The 14,917-nt window shown below is 35.0% G+C and overlaps 1 protein-coding gene across 1 annotated transcript in view; it reads left to right on the top strand.

The window, feature by feature from the left end:
* HDAC2 (histone deacetylase 2) overlaps positions 1–14,917 on the top strand; it is a 36,975-nt gene that overhangs the window by 15,148 nt on the left and 6,910 nt on the right. The window contains exons 2-8 of the mRNA XM_070556849.1: positions 1,442–1,554; positions 2,876–2,993; positions 4,628–4,702; positions 5,179–5,317; positions 8,096–8,237; positions 11,690–11,782; positions 11,863–11,971. Of these exons, the coding sequence (XP_070412950.1) occupies positions 1,442–1,554; positions 2,876–2,993; positions 4,628–4,702; positions 5,179–5,317; positions 8,096–8,237; positions 11,690–11,782; positions 11,863–11,971 (789 nt within the window). The remainder of the gene's footprint in view (positions 1–1,441; positions 1,555–2,875; positions 2,994–4,627; positions 4,703–5,178; positions 5,318–8,095; positions 8,238–11,689; positions 11,783–11,862; positions 11,972–14,917) is intronic.

The raw sequence follows: 14,917 nt of genomic DNA, 5'->3' as shown, positions 1-14,917 counted from the left end.
CAGATTCTTCCTTGGAAGATAGTTTGTTTCCTGTATTGACAGCCTCTGAATTAGGATAAGTGCAGAGGAATGTCACATGTCCCCATAGCCCTGCTTTGCTGCTTGTTTGTATGTTGTCTTAGCTCTGTTATTGGCACCTGCATTAAGAAAGGTGCCGTTTTCTTTAAATGACCGTGTATGAAAGAATTGTTTTCAGGAGAGAGCTTTTGTTGAAAATGAAAAGTCAAGTAAATTAGAGGTGTGAAACAAACAAAATCAGGTAGTAGTAGTATTAGAAACAGGCTATAAAAGTGAGGTCCATTCTGGACTACTACCAAATAATATGGAAGAGAAAAATAAAAGGTTTTGAGTTCTCACTTTCCATTAAACCAACCAAAAAAGGTGTGTATTTAGGCAAGATTTTGAAAGATTTTTCGATCCAGAAAGTGAATAAATGACATTCTTTATCCCTGGCTGTTATTGTATTAACCCATGTTGAAATGTTTGACTTCAGGTCATTAAAGGCAGTGTGCCTATCACAGCAAAATTTTGGAGTTGCTATTTAACGTCTAGAATTAGTGCTAAAAGTGATTTCTAATTTAATAAAGGTTGTTGTAAGAAGTGCCCATTACATTAGAAAAGTAGTATATATTTAACAGGCTTCCTTAACACTTTTTATTATAGAAACACTGGACCTTTACCTAGAAGTATTAATTTTATTGAAGTTTGCCAAAATCACAGATTTTCATCTACCATTATTGCTTTTAAGTAAATCTTATGCATACATTTTAAGACATTGCGGTATAAGATGTCATAAAAAGACTAGGAATTAAAACTTTTTAATCATGAAGAATGAGAAAAATACCCTTATCTTGAAAAGTGTCATGAACTATGTCATCAGAGCAAAAATTCGTTTAGGATTCAAGTGTCAGTTACCAGAATTTCTCTTAGAGACTGTAATGTGGATATAGAAGGATTTAGCCACCATGATAACCAACTGTAAAGGATTTCTGGGATGTCAATCATCCAAGAAATGATATTTGCTATAATATTTTTAAATCATACCAGTGAAACTCAGAGAATTTAACTTAAGCATTGAATTTGCCAGGGAATGCTAAAAGCAGGTATCTCTTTAAGGAACAAAAACTACATTTTTAAGTAAAGAGTATTTTATTTGGGCTCATCCTAGATAAAAAAAATTTTGGCAAACTGAAAATCAGAAAAGCTTGCTTGCCTTCATCTGTAAATAAATATGATGTATTACTGGAGTCATTGGCATGTGAAAGGGTGCGTAGTGTCTTGGTTTTCTTTTATCGTTTGAAAGTTGCAAAATCTAAAATCATTAAGATTTTAAGTCAATCTTACTTAGGGGGTAATTGCCTTCTAATGATGAACATAAATTTAGGTAGTTCATGAAGATTCTCTTGTCTGTATTGTTCAGTTTCTCTCTTTTCTGTTTTAGGTGATATTGGAAATTATTATTATGGACAGGGTCATCCCATGAAACCTCATAGAATCCGCATGACCCATAACTTGCTGCTAAATTATGGCTTATATAGAAAAATGGAAATATACGTGAGTATACCTTTTGGTAAATATTCACTGATTTTTTTTTTTTAAATTATTACTTTGAAAGTCTGCTTATTACTTCCCTTGGAGTGCTTTTAGCAGATGAAAAGTCTTGAAGAAAACAGAAACTCCTCTTATGTTTTATTCTTCAGAGAAAACTGAGAGCGTGGGAGCTGTAGCTTCTTTTCCCTTTTCTTACAACCATTTTTAGAGCAGTTTCCCCTACCCTGGGTTTCACATTTCTGGAGACAACTCAGTTTAGCATACTCAATATTTTTGTTAGAATAATTGTTGGCCTGTGTATGCTGCTGAAGAGTTGACCTGGGACTGTTACAAAAGAATTCTACAGAAAATTAATCTGACAAATATTTATTGGCATATGGAACACTGTGTTAGTGGGCAAGCAAAGTACAAATAACACACAGTCATTCATCACTTAACGATAGGGCTACATTCTGAGAAATGCATCATTAGGCAATTTCATTGTTCTGCAAAGATCAGAGCGTACTTAGGCAAACCTAGATGCTGTAGACTACTACACACCTAGGCTATATGGTACTAATCTTATGAGACCACCATTATATGTGGGGTCTGTTGTTGACTGCGACATTGTATGCAGTGTATGACTGTATGAGATACAACAACTGCCTTAAATGTTTTTGAAGATAAAGATGGGAGTATATATAAATAGATACAAGACACAACATTTCTTATATATTTGGGGAGAAAAGAAGGACTTGAAGCAGTTAACAATGTTGGGCAATGTATGTGAGTTATTTTCTTTCAGATACAGACATTTAGAGAAGAGGAGGAGTTGGATAAGACTCAGCAAGCCTTGTGGAAGAAGTATGTCATGAATGAAATTGTGCTGTTCAGAATAAGGATGATTAGGATAGGCGAGGGCACAGGAAGAGAGCTCATGAACAGAGACTTACAGTGGAGAATGAGTCTTCATCCTGGAAGGTCGTCAATGAAGTCACTGAGTATACAGCAGCTTTATCATGGAAAATGAGAGAAAGGGTTTATGAACATTGATTTGACTTTATAAAGGTTGACCTATTTCCACTAAAATAAAAGGAATGATTAATTCATAGTTGGTCTTAGACCTGTCTAATGCTTTTAAAGGAGTGTGAATTAGCTTTGGAATTGATTACTGTTTCCTAAAACACATGGATAAGTTTGGATTACCTGTGAAATTTATCTGTTTTGTTCTGGCAGACCTAGATCGTTTGAGAGGACTGCTATGAGAAATTGTATACTTTGTATTTGAAAATTCTGATATAACCAGTTGTAATTCCACAATTCTGACATTTGTTTTTCTTCACAGAGGCCCCATAAAGCCACTGCTGAAGAAATGACAAAATACCACAGTGATGAGTACATCAAATTTCTCCGTTCAATAAGACCAGATAACATGTCTGAGTATAGTAAGCAGATGCAGAGATGTACGTTTCTACTATTGCTAAGTAGAAATGAGTATTTTTAGAAGCTTATAATTAGAGTTATCCAAAGCCAGGTCTTTTTTCTGACCTAAAATATTATTTTAATTATTTATTGATTTGAAAAGTCAATGTAACAGCACTAAAGCTGCTTAAAAAGGGAACAACCTACCTGAAGCCTGTTGATCTGCCAAAGTGCCAGAGTCCTTTGGATGTTCCTCTGCTCTTTGTTTTGGTCCCATGTTGTCTTTGGGATAATGGATATTGATAGGGAGACCTCACTCCCCTGCTTTAAAAAATCTTTAGACTTTGATCGGCCTTAGCCTAGTGTGTATACCTTGTCTTCTCTATGTGTGCTTTGGTTAATCTGGACTGTCATACATATGATCTCTGTTCCCTTTGCTGTGATATTCATGAGGCTTTTCATTCTCTTCTACATGGTGTTCTCTTTTATAGATAAAAAGTATTTTATTATTAGAGATTGGTTTGCTTGGAGGTGGAATACAAAATGTCATCCTAAAATGATGGGAACAGTGTCTTTTAAAGCTCGATACTGGAGTTCATTCTCATCATTGTTTTCATTGGTGGGCTTCAGTGATGATTTTAAAGAGTTTCAATAATACTAAACTAAGTGTAGTTGCTAGATATCTCTTATATTCATAGGGCTTCATGTACCTTTCTACCATGGATTATCTAATTTGATTTAATAAAATGCTGTAACATAAACAAAATAGGTATTATTTAGCCCTGTATTTTCAATAGAGATTCAGACTTAAATTAAGAAATGGATAGCCTAGGGCAAATGAATGAATTAGTGTTGATTTAAGACTTACATAATACTGAATTGTAATAAGATTATGATCATATCTGAGCAGTAAGAAACTAAATTTATTCATTATAGTGCTGATAAATGAAGAGTGTACAAAGCTATATAAAATAGTGACCATATTCTTGAAGAAGTTATAATTTGGAGAGACTGAGAATGGATTATATACGTCAGTGTCTCTTTCATTCTCTCTTTACTAAGGAACTAAATAGCTGTGGTGTCTCATATATCTGTATGTGTCGTTTCCTTGTGCCATAAGTACTCCTTCCTTCTCTACCTTTGCTATCATGAACCTGGTTAATTCTTGCCATCTTTCAGGATCGAGGTTAACCATGGGCATAGGCAACCAGCTGTTATATCTTCTTAGCACTCACTAAAATACATTTCAAGGTTATAGACATTCTGTGTACTTGAGAAGTTTTAAAGAAAGTAAATCATAAAGCAGTTGAAGTTAAAATTTTTAGAATTGTGATTAATTTATTAATGTATATTTAAAGAGAAATGCCTAGAAAAAGTAATTCTATATTTTAATTAAATAAAATATTTCAGTAGCTATTCATTTCTTGTTAATAGAGCAGAGATATTCCATAAATACTCCTGATAAAATTTGGTGGTGGTAATTCACATATAACACTTTAATTACCTTGGATAAAATCATGTTAGATTATTAAATTGAAGACTTTAGATTACTGCTGTGGTGTGTGTTTTATGATTGCATCAAGCAAAAAAGTATTTGTGGGAAATAGTTTCTGTAAGCAAAAGCTTTCATTAGTTCACAGAATAGATTGAAATTAATGAAATGCATCTTCCACAGTTAATGTTGGAGAGGATTGTCCAGTGTTTGATGGACTCTTTGAGTTTTGTCAGCTTTCCACTGGTGGCTCAGTTGGTAAGCATCCTGATTCGGTCACATTTAAAAGTTGATTTAAATGAGGTGTATATCTTTTGGGTTATTTGATTAAAGCAAAAGTTTTAATGGTGGTGGATTTTGATAACAAAAAATTAGTATATTTATAGTAGAGTACGATTTTAAAACCCATGTTTTATGATTATAACGACTCAAATCTTTTTCTTTCTAGTTTCTTGATTCTGTTGCGTTTTCACTGAGAGACTTCTTTTGCTTCCATCTCTTCTAGCTACCTTGTTACTTCCACTTTCTGTAGGTATTCTTACTAATCAGATCACAGCTATAGGAAAATATGTATCTAAGGATAAACTGTTAGTGCCCTAGACAATGATTCTTACCTTTTATGATTTAAAGTCTTTTGCTTATGCATGGCATACTCTTTCCTCTAGGGCTTTTGTCTAGTTACACTAATTTTTTATTTTAAACATTTTAAAAGTCTATCCTGTCTTGTTTCTTAGCTGGGGCTGTGAAGTTAAACCGACAACAAACTGATATGGCTGTTAATTGGGCTGGAGGATTACATCACGCTAAGAAATCAGAAGCGTCGGGGTTCTGTTATGTTAATGATATTGTACTTGCCATCCTTGAGTTACTAAAGTAAGTTAATGTGTTGATATTTTCCCTATGAAAAAGTGTTTTAATTAGAACAAAAATCTATAGCTCTTTTAAAAAATATAAAATAAATGATAGGTTAAAAATAGTGGTGAATCTTCTATGGATTCATTACAAACTATTGTAGAAATACAGGAAATATGCCCACTTTTTGGGTTGTTAAGGATGAGAAATGCATATAAATTTTTTAAAGTCCCATTAAGTATCCTTTTAAAAAATATTAGAGGTAGTTTGGCAACTTGGATTTGAGTTAGTTTCCACTAATGAAAAATGACATGACCCTGCAAGTTTATGCTCTAACATTTTGTAAGTTTGTAAGGTTTGAAGGCAAAAATTTCAAACCTGTATTAAAGGAATTTTGTTTACCTGTTGAATGAGTCTAGCTAACTGCCTAGCTTCCACATGGAATGGGGCTTTGTTCTCTACTAATGGATATAATTATCTCTGAGTTGCTAAAGGAGCTATTTTTAAAGTTGTCTGACTGCAGTTTGAGAGAGATCTATAGAAGTAATTGTGAATTTGGAGATTTACAAAGATAGATATTTTTTTACCATCATCATTTGTAACACATCTTAGCAGTTTCCACATCAGACTATAGTGAATTAGTGTTTAGTCGACTTTGTTTTTGCCTGTAGTTATTCCATGCATACTATTTAAAAAGGTTAATTTTTCAGTCACTTAAAATTTGGTATTGACTCAAACAGCTGAGCTGTGTCAGTTGACTAATAGAGAGCCAAGGAAAACCACTAGAAATCGTTTGCCTTGTTTTTTTTATTGAGATCTTATTGGCTTGTAACGTTTTGTAAATTTCAGGCATACATTATTCTATTTCAGTTTCTGTGTAGACTGCATTGTGTTCACCATCAACAGTCTAGTTTGTATCTGTCACCATACCTATGTGCTCCTTTACCTCTTTTACCCTCCCCTCTGGTAACTACTAATCTGTTTTTAAGTGTGTGTTTGTCTTCCACATATGAGTGAAATCCTATGACATTTGTCTTTTTCTGTCGGACTTATTTTGCTTAGCATAATAACCTCAAGGTCTGTCCATCTCGCAAGTGGCACAATTTTGTCCTTTTTTATGGCTGAGTAGTATTCCATTGTGTGTATATATATCATGTCTTTATCCATCCGTTGGTGGGCATTTGGGTTGCCTCCCCATCTTGGCTATTGTGAATAATGCTGTGATGAACATAGGGGTGCGTAGATCTTTTAAAGATTTTTTTTTAAATTGCTTTTTCTCCCCAAATCCCCCCAATACATAGCTGTATATTTTAGTTGTGTGTCCTTCTATTTGTGGCATGTAGGATGCCTCCTCAACATGGCCTGATGTGTAGTGCCGTGTCCACGTCCAGGATCCAAACTGGCAAAAACCCTGGGCCACCAAAGTGGAGCGCGTGAACTTAACCGCTCAGCCACAGGGCCGGCCCCCATAGATCTTTTTGAATTACTGATTTCATGTTCTTTAATACCCATTAGTGGGATATAGCTGGGTCATATTATGTTTCTATTTTTAGTTTAAAATTAAAAATCTTTTGCCTTGTTTTTTAATTCATTATTGATGTTGGTTCCTGTGTCTATACCTCTGAGCAACACTTTTTGTGCACATGCTATAATACTCTTAAGTTAATTTCTCTGGACAACTTCCACTGGTGCAAACGTGATTTAATTAATTCTTGGTAAGCAGCTTATGAGCCATCAGAAACTTATTTTGCTCACAGCTTTATATTTGTTTTTATGAAGAAGTGCTGCTATGATGAGACATTCTGCTTTTTATTTTCTAAGTTTTCCAAATGTTGCTTTCCTGTGAGTTGAGAATATTCTTATAAGTGCTTAGTCTGGTAATGTCAGCTTGTATTCTTTTAATACAGCTGTGGTGTCATTGTAAAATAAACACAGTGCTCTGTGTTTATTCAATTCAGTAACATTCCTCACTTCACTGTGCCTTAAAAGGTTGACATTTGAAGTTCAGTTTCCTTTTTTCTTGTTTTGACATGGGTATACACTGGTGGTAAGATGTTCCTATATGGTGGTACGTGTGGCCCTTAAAATGTATTCGTGTTATAACTGTGTCTTTGTGATTTGTAGTGTTCCAAGCAGTGCTAAGTCATGAGAGTACCACATGATTTGTCACAACTACCCAACCCTGCAGTTAAAGTACAAAAGAGGCTGTAGACAATATGTAAACAAATGACCGTGGCCATGTTTCAATCACACTTTATTTGTGGACATTGAAATTTGAATTTCATTTAATTGTCACATATCATGCATGAAATATTCTTGTTTTAACTGATTTTATGTTTCAGCAATTTAAAAATATAAAAATATTCTTACCTTTAAAGGCTGTACAAAAAGAGGCTATTGGCTTAATTGGGACTATGGACTGTAGATTGCCAAACCCTATTTTATATATTGAAGATGTACTAGAAAAGTGTTTTAAAGTAACAATCTTAAGGATGGTGTAATCTTCAGTTGTTGATATATAGAAATATGTACTGTTCCTAAAGCATATACAATAGGCCAGATTTCATGGAAAGAGTAAATGCATTTTCTTGCCTAGATTGGGCCTAAAGGGAAGTTTTAAAGGTCTAAGGCTCAAACTGTAACAGCAGATGTTTGGATGGTCTCTTAGGCTGGAAGTAAAGTAAAAAGGGGGCTTAAACATCCTGGAATGCGAGAGATCAAAAATAGGTTTCTTGAATCTATGGTGGTTTCTTCCCATCTTGAGACCTTTTAAAAACTTACTTATGGCTTTGTTTTCAGGTATCATCAGAGAGTCTTATATATTGATATTGATATTCATCATGGTGATGGTGTTGAAGAAGCTTTTTATACAACAGATCGTGTTATGACTGTATCATTCCATAAATATGGGGAATACTTTCCTGGAACAGGAGACTTAAGGGTAAGACTGAATTCTGTCTGAATAAGTATTATGAGATTAACTGAGGAGGCTAGTAATACTATACCTGAACTGATATTTTTTCTGAGTCATTAATTTGAAACCTGTATGCAAAATTGAGTCATTTTATATGCTGTAATATCTGCTAGAATTCGCTTTTGCTGACTAAGCAAAAGTTAGTGAGAACTTAAAGGACTTTCTTTTGCTCACCTCTTTGGTTGAATAAATATTTTTGAACATCCACAAAGCGTGAAGCAGTTGTCTCGATGTTCTGTTTGAATCTTCAAAACCTACTTAATGTAGCCTATGTTGCTGAAGATTGGTGGAATAAAATAATTGACTAAGTCTCTCTCTCTCTCTCTGTTTTTTTTTTTCCTGAGGAAGATTGGCCCTGAACTAACATCCATTGCCAGTCTTCCTCTTTTTGCTTGAGGAAGATTGTCCCTGAGCTAACAGCTGTGCCAGTCTTCCTCTTTTTTCTCTGTGGGATGCCGTTACAGCATGGCTTGATGAGCAGTGTGTAGGTCCACGCCTGGGATCTGAACCACTGAACCCTGGCCACTGAAGTGGGGCGTGCCAACTTAACTACTTCACCATCAGGATGGCCCATGACTAAGTCTTTTTTAGGTTCTTGTGTCTGCCCTCCTTTTATGATTTTTTTGATTTAATAGGTTTAATTTTTATCTTTTTCTTAGGCCTCTGAAATTTGTAATATGTATCATTTGAGGAGAGAAAGAATACTTGCCTGCCTGTTACTTTAAGTGCATTTATTTCTATTATATTTCTGTTATCTTCTTCCATTTGGTGCTTCTGTATTTTATGAATGTAAGAACCATGTTCAAATTCTGTTTCTATAAACTTCCGGAAGTTTTTTTGCTTCACTAGAGTTTTTTTTTAAACTATATGCATCTTGAAGTTTATTCAGAAATTTAAACAGCTATTTTTAATTGAGCCTGGATCATATGGGAGGTTTCTCTTAACATGGAATTCAACATTAGTTCTAAACTGTTTTGTTCAGGTTATTTTTCAGATCTGTGCTATGTCATCATAGTTACTTAGCAATCGGAAGTTTAGAGGGGCCTTCAAGTCTTCAAATGTGTGACTCTTGTGTATTTGGCCACAAGGTGGTGCTCTTTCTCTAGGAATTGTGATGGTGAAACCATTCTTATAGATGGGTAGGAGGTCAGTTGTTTAATTTATCTCAGTTTAAATTATGTGGCTTTCAAAATTGCAAATTTACATTTTCAGTTGCTTGCCACTTATCTCCTTCAGTGCCCTTCCCCACTTGGTCTTATCTTACAGACCAGTGGTTCTCAGAGTATGATTCTGAAGCTAGCAGAATCTGTACTACCTGCAAACTTGTCCTAGCGTATATTTTCAGGCCGCAGAAGCTCTGAGTGATTCTGCACACTGAAGTTTGAGAAGCACTCCTCTATATCAGTAGAATTCTTTGTCTACAAGCATTGTACCTCAGTGGAAATTAAGCAAAAGCCTTCTCAGCTTTAAGCATAAAGAAAGGAAATGTCTTTGCAAAATAATTCTAATTAATCTCAGAAATGGAGAATGGAGGCCTCTGTTTTCATTTCTGACAGTATTATGATTGTTTGAAGTTGTTGGAAAATATTGGAGAATGCGTGTTTTAGAAAGACTTGAGAATGACTTTCACGTCAGTTAAATGAGGAATGATTTTTTCCTCACTTAAGATTTTATACTCACTGTATGAAATGTCATTGTAATCTTTTCCCTTTGGATATTATGAAGGTGTCCTCACATTTTGTAAGGAAACTACAATCAGTCATTATATTATATGTGTAGTTGTATTTAGACTTTCATGAGTCTCCTGTGTATCTTTGGATGTTAGTTTAATAAACGTTCCCTTTTCTACCTGACAATTTGTTTGGAATCAGAAAGGAAGGCTGCTCTGAGCTTAGATCATTGTTAAAACTGTGCTTGCATTTCTAGATCAGTAGTCTAGGTGGAAGAGAGAAAACAAAGTGTGATAAAGTAGCAGTTGTGGAATAAGAAATGAACGAGATAAAGCTTGGTCCAACCAGGGCAGCAGCTCTGAGTTGCCAGCCTTTAGCTAGAATGACAAGTGCTGACCAGCTTCCTGTATTCTGAAATCTTAGTGTCAAAGTATGTTCCTACTGTGTTTGTAGTGTAGGAGTCTAGGGATTCACAGTACTTTATCCATGCTTGTATAGTTTGTATTTAATTGTATATAAAAACTTAGATTTCTTTTAAGAAAAATTGTGAGGGGAAGTGTGTGATTTCCACTTCCTTTTTCTTCATTGAAAGTTGGGTCATAATAACTCTAATATTGAAGGGTGAACTATGCTTTTTAAATAATGGATTTAAGCTGAGATCATTCCATGAGAGATAAGGGGAGAACTTGTACGAGTGTTAGTAATCCTGAAGATTCATATATATTGAGACATTATAATTTAAAACACATAATCAGTTACCCACATTCCCTTGGTGTTGCAGTTAAAATACTATGTTGTAGAAATGTTTCTCCTGTACCATCTCTTCTAGGGATATACACATATATCTCTCTCTATATACACACACACACAGAGATACATATACACACATACATACATACAGATACACATGCATAGTATACATACATAAATATATGTGTATTAAGTGCGTGTGTAGCTGGAACCCAGCTCTTAATTTCCCCTTTGCTTCTTTTGGGAGATATTAATGCCTAGAGTAGTACTTATTCAACAAGTAGAAACAATATTTATTTCAAGCCCAGTTAGAGAACAGATTTCGATGTTTTAGTCTACAGCTGTTAAAACTTGAAGAAAGTCTGTGTTTTTCTTTCATCATAAGTAAACTCACACCAGATTGTGAGCCACAAGAAGGATTGTGCATTACGAAGACAATTGTCCTGCAAGGTTCTTTGACTCAGAGTGTATATTTTTACAATTTTACATATAAAGTTGTCATATATTGTTTATGATGAATTTCTTGGGTTAATGTGTCTGGTCATGTGCTGCTTAACAATAAGGACACCTTCTGAGAAATACTTCTTCAGGCGATTTTGTTATCGTGCGAAGGTCACAGAGTATACTTACACAAACCTAGATGGTATAGCTACCGCACCCCGAGCTGTATGGTACTGATATTAGGGGACCACACTTGTATGTGCAGTCTGTCGTTGACCAAAGCGTCACATGGCACGTGACTGTAACTTGATAGCCTTTAACTTTATTTCAAATTTCTTTTCTCCCAAAATAATCATTACAAATTAATTGGAACTGGTTCTTTTCAGCTTTATAAGCAGTCTATAAATATGCACTTAACCTGTATTATTTCCTTTCTCAACCTACAAGGTGAATTCAGAATTGGGTTTTGTTATCTTTTAATCTTTTAAAAATATTTTCATAGATATGTCAGAACTTTTTATTATGAACCATTCTCTAAGGTCTATTTATATATTTTAGGATATTGGTGCAGGAAAAGGCAAATACTATGCTGTGAATTTTCCAATGAGAGATGGCATAGATGATGAGTCATATGGGCAGATATTTAAGCCTGTAAGTATTATTATTTTCAAAATCAAAATGGAATTTTCAAGTGTTTTGGAGCTAACAGACGCTTGTTACCTTGTGCGCAGATTATCTCGAAAGTGATGGAGATGTACCAGCCCAGTGCGGTCGTGCTGCAGTGCGGCGCCGACTCGCTGTCCGGGGACAGGCTGGGCTGCTTCAATCTCACGGTCAAAGGTAGGCACTTTAAAGGGGGATATTCCCAGAAAAACTTGTTTTTTCTTCTGAAAAACTTCCCATAAAAGTTGTCATTGTAACTTTTTGCCTACTATTTTAACACAGAATTGTGTTTTTGTGTTTTTCATGGGTTTTTGTTGTATGTATGTATGTATTCAGAATTGGTTTTAGTGACTACAGTTAGTCTTGTTTCAATAAATTGGGTCTTTTTTATTTTGTCAAATTTATGTACACATTCACACATGAATAGTTTTATGAGGCTTGTTGCAATCCCAACCAAGGCCACTATTTTCAGTTGATTTATTTTGCTATTTTTCTTCTCGAAATAACATGAAAACTTTGTTACTTTGAGTTTTTAATTTTTAGCCTTGTATCTTTACTTCCCATTATGAAAGAGGAGAGATTTAGCTTTTTTTCACCACTTTGTCCCCAATACACCCACACACCCTGCCAATGCCTCCATTTTTGCAATATAAATCTGGTATTTATGCCAGAGTTTTGGTTGTGGTACTCAGTGTTTACAGCATCATCAATGACATTAACGCACGTTTTAGCTTATCTGACTTTTCTTTATTGCATAACTTGTTTTCTTGTCCAGTCTTTTCATTTACTCAGTTTTCTCTTCACTCATTACTTATACCCCCAGTGTCTGAATAGCCTCATGTGTTCAGACGCATCGTGTCCTCCCAGTTTCAGCTTCTCGAGGAACAGCCCTCTGCCCTGCGCCTGTTCGCATGGGTATCCTCTGTAGACCTGGGAGAACAGGAAGCTGTTCTTTGCTTCTCTGTTGCATTGCCTCCCTCTGGTTGCTTTTTCCTCTGTCTTCCTCTTCATTTTGTCTCTCACTTTGGTGGAGCACATTCTAAAGTAGCTTTCGGAGAAAAGGTGCGTGGGAGATTAGGAGTGCTGCACTGTGCTCTTACATCGGATCAGGTGTTGAAATCAACACGTGATAGAGGTCCAGACCAAGTAAAAGATCACCATTATGGAATGAGCTTCTAGGGTATAAGCATAAGCCTGAAATTTTATTTAATAAGTCCTTAAAATTTGTAATATGTGAATCAGTAGTGATTTATCATGGATATTTTGATTTTGGAGTTTTCTTTGTGAACTTTTAGGTTATGAGTTGATGTTCTGCCTTGAGTACTCTTATAAGATGTGAAAATTCTCAAATAGAGCTTTTTCTGGAATAACTGTTGGCCTAAATGGAATTAAAAAACTAAATACAGATATTAATGTCTATTTTATTCAGTTTTTTAAATTGTTTTTTTGTGTGTGTGAGGAATATTAGCCCTGAGCTAACGGGTGTGCCAGTCTTCCTCTATTTTGCGTGTGGGGTGCCTCCACAGCATGGCTGGTGAGTGGAGTAGGTCTGTGCCCTGGATCCAAACCTATGAAGCTGAGCCACCAAAGCAGAGCACGTGGAACCTTACACTTGGCTATGAGACCAGCCCCAAAGTGTATTTTATTTAATGTTATGATTGCTAATATACCACGCAGCATTAGAATTATATATCTATTTATAATTATAAATTATAATTATATATTTATAATTATAAATTATCTAATTATTCTACTTTTTATTGGGTTGAACCATGTGAAATTAATTGCCCCTTTTCTTGGTGGGGTCAGTAATAACCAAATAGCAGCAGTGTCATATTGTTGAACTTAACATGTTGATAACCATCTATTGCCTCAAAATGGATGTGATCTGCCTACTGTATTCTTAAAATGTGTGGTAACTGTCAGTTTTCCTGTCTTAACCTTTTGAAAGTTCTTAATGTTTTGTACTTAAAAGTAATAGCTTTCATAATCATGAACTGCAACATTTTACTTTTACAATAATAAATCTACCTTGTATTTCAACCGACTGATAGAATTTCATTTGTATAAAGTATATAAGGATATTTGCAATGCCTGATCTTAAACTTAATGCTAAACTTTCTCCACTGCCAGCTTCAATTCAGATTTCTCAGGTCTGCTGAAGTCCATTACTTCTGGCCCATCTCCTTTCTACCTTCATTTGCATTGTTACTGTTGTGTTCCCTCCCATTCTTCATTGTTATAGATTTTAACCTTTAAAAAACTCTCTTTGTAGGGACCAGCCTGGTGGTGCAGCGGTTAAGTTCACACCTTCCACTTTGGCACCCTGGGGTTCACCGGTTCGTATCCCGGGTGCAGACCTATGCACCGCTTGTCAAGCCATGCTGTAGCAGGTGTCCCATATATAAAGTAGAGGAAGATGGGCTTGGATGTTAGCTCAGGGCCATTCTTCCTCAAAAAAGAAAAAAACATCCCTTTATAGTCATTTGTAGCAGGTTTTGAGATAAGGGAAAAGTAAATGTTTTTCTTTAGCCAGCTATCTTTACTTGGAAGTCTAAGTTAATTTTTTATTTTGTCTTTAAAAAGACCCATATGGTTATTTATTATTATAAGAAGCCCATGTTTTTCTAGTAGCAGTAATAAAAATTGGGTTGTGAATCATTTAATCCAACTATTGAAATCTCATGAAAATGCTAACAGTATACAATTACATGAAGAAACCAGATCATTAAACTTTAAAAAATTAACTCAGAAGGAATCAGAACGGAATATTAAAAAAAAAACTGTCTTTGAGTGATAGAGTTTTAAGCATTTTTTCTTTTTACTATTTTGAATTTTCCAAATATTCTTCAACAAGTATGCATTTCTTCTATAATTGAAGGATTTTTTTTCTTCCTATAAAGATTGACTCATGCACCTGAATGATAATATTCCAGGAAATTGCTAGTAACTTGTAATCGATTATCGAGCAATGGCATTTACGAAAGGAAATGCTTTGGGTTTTTTGTTTGTTTGCAGAGGAAGATTTGCCCTTCACTAACGTCTGTTGCCAATCTTCCTCCTTTGGTTTTTTTCTCCCCGTCAAAGCCCCAGTACACAGTTGTGTATAGTTGTAAGTTCTTC

Source organism: Equus przewalskii, chromosome 9, assembly GCF_037783145.1.
Source record: "Equus przewalskii isolate Varuska chromosome 9, EquPr2, whole genome shotgun sequence".
NCBI lineage: Eukaryota > Metazoa > Chordata > Mammalia > Perissodactyla > Equidae > Equus > Equus przewalskii.
This window is presented reverse-complemented; position numbering and strand designations above follow the sequence as displayed.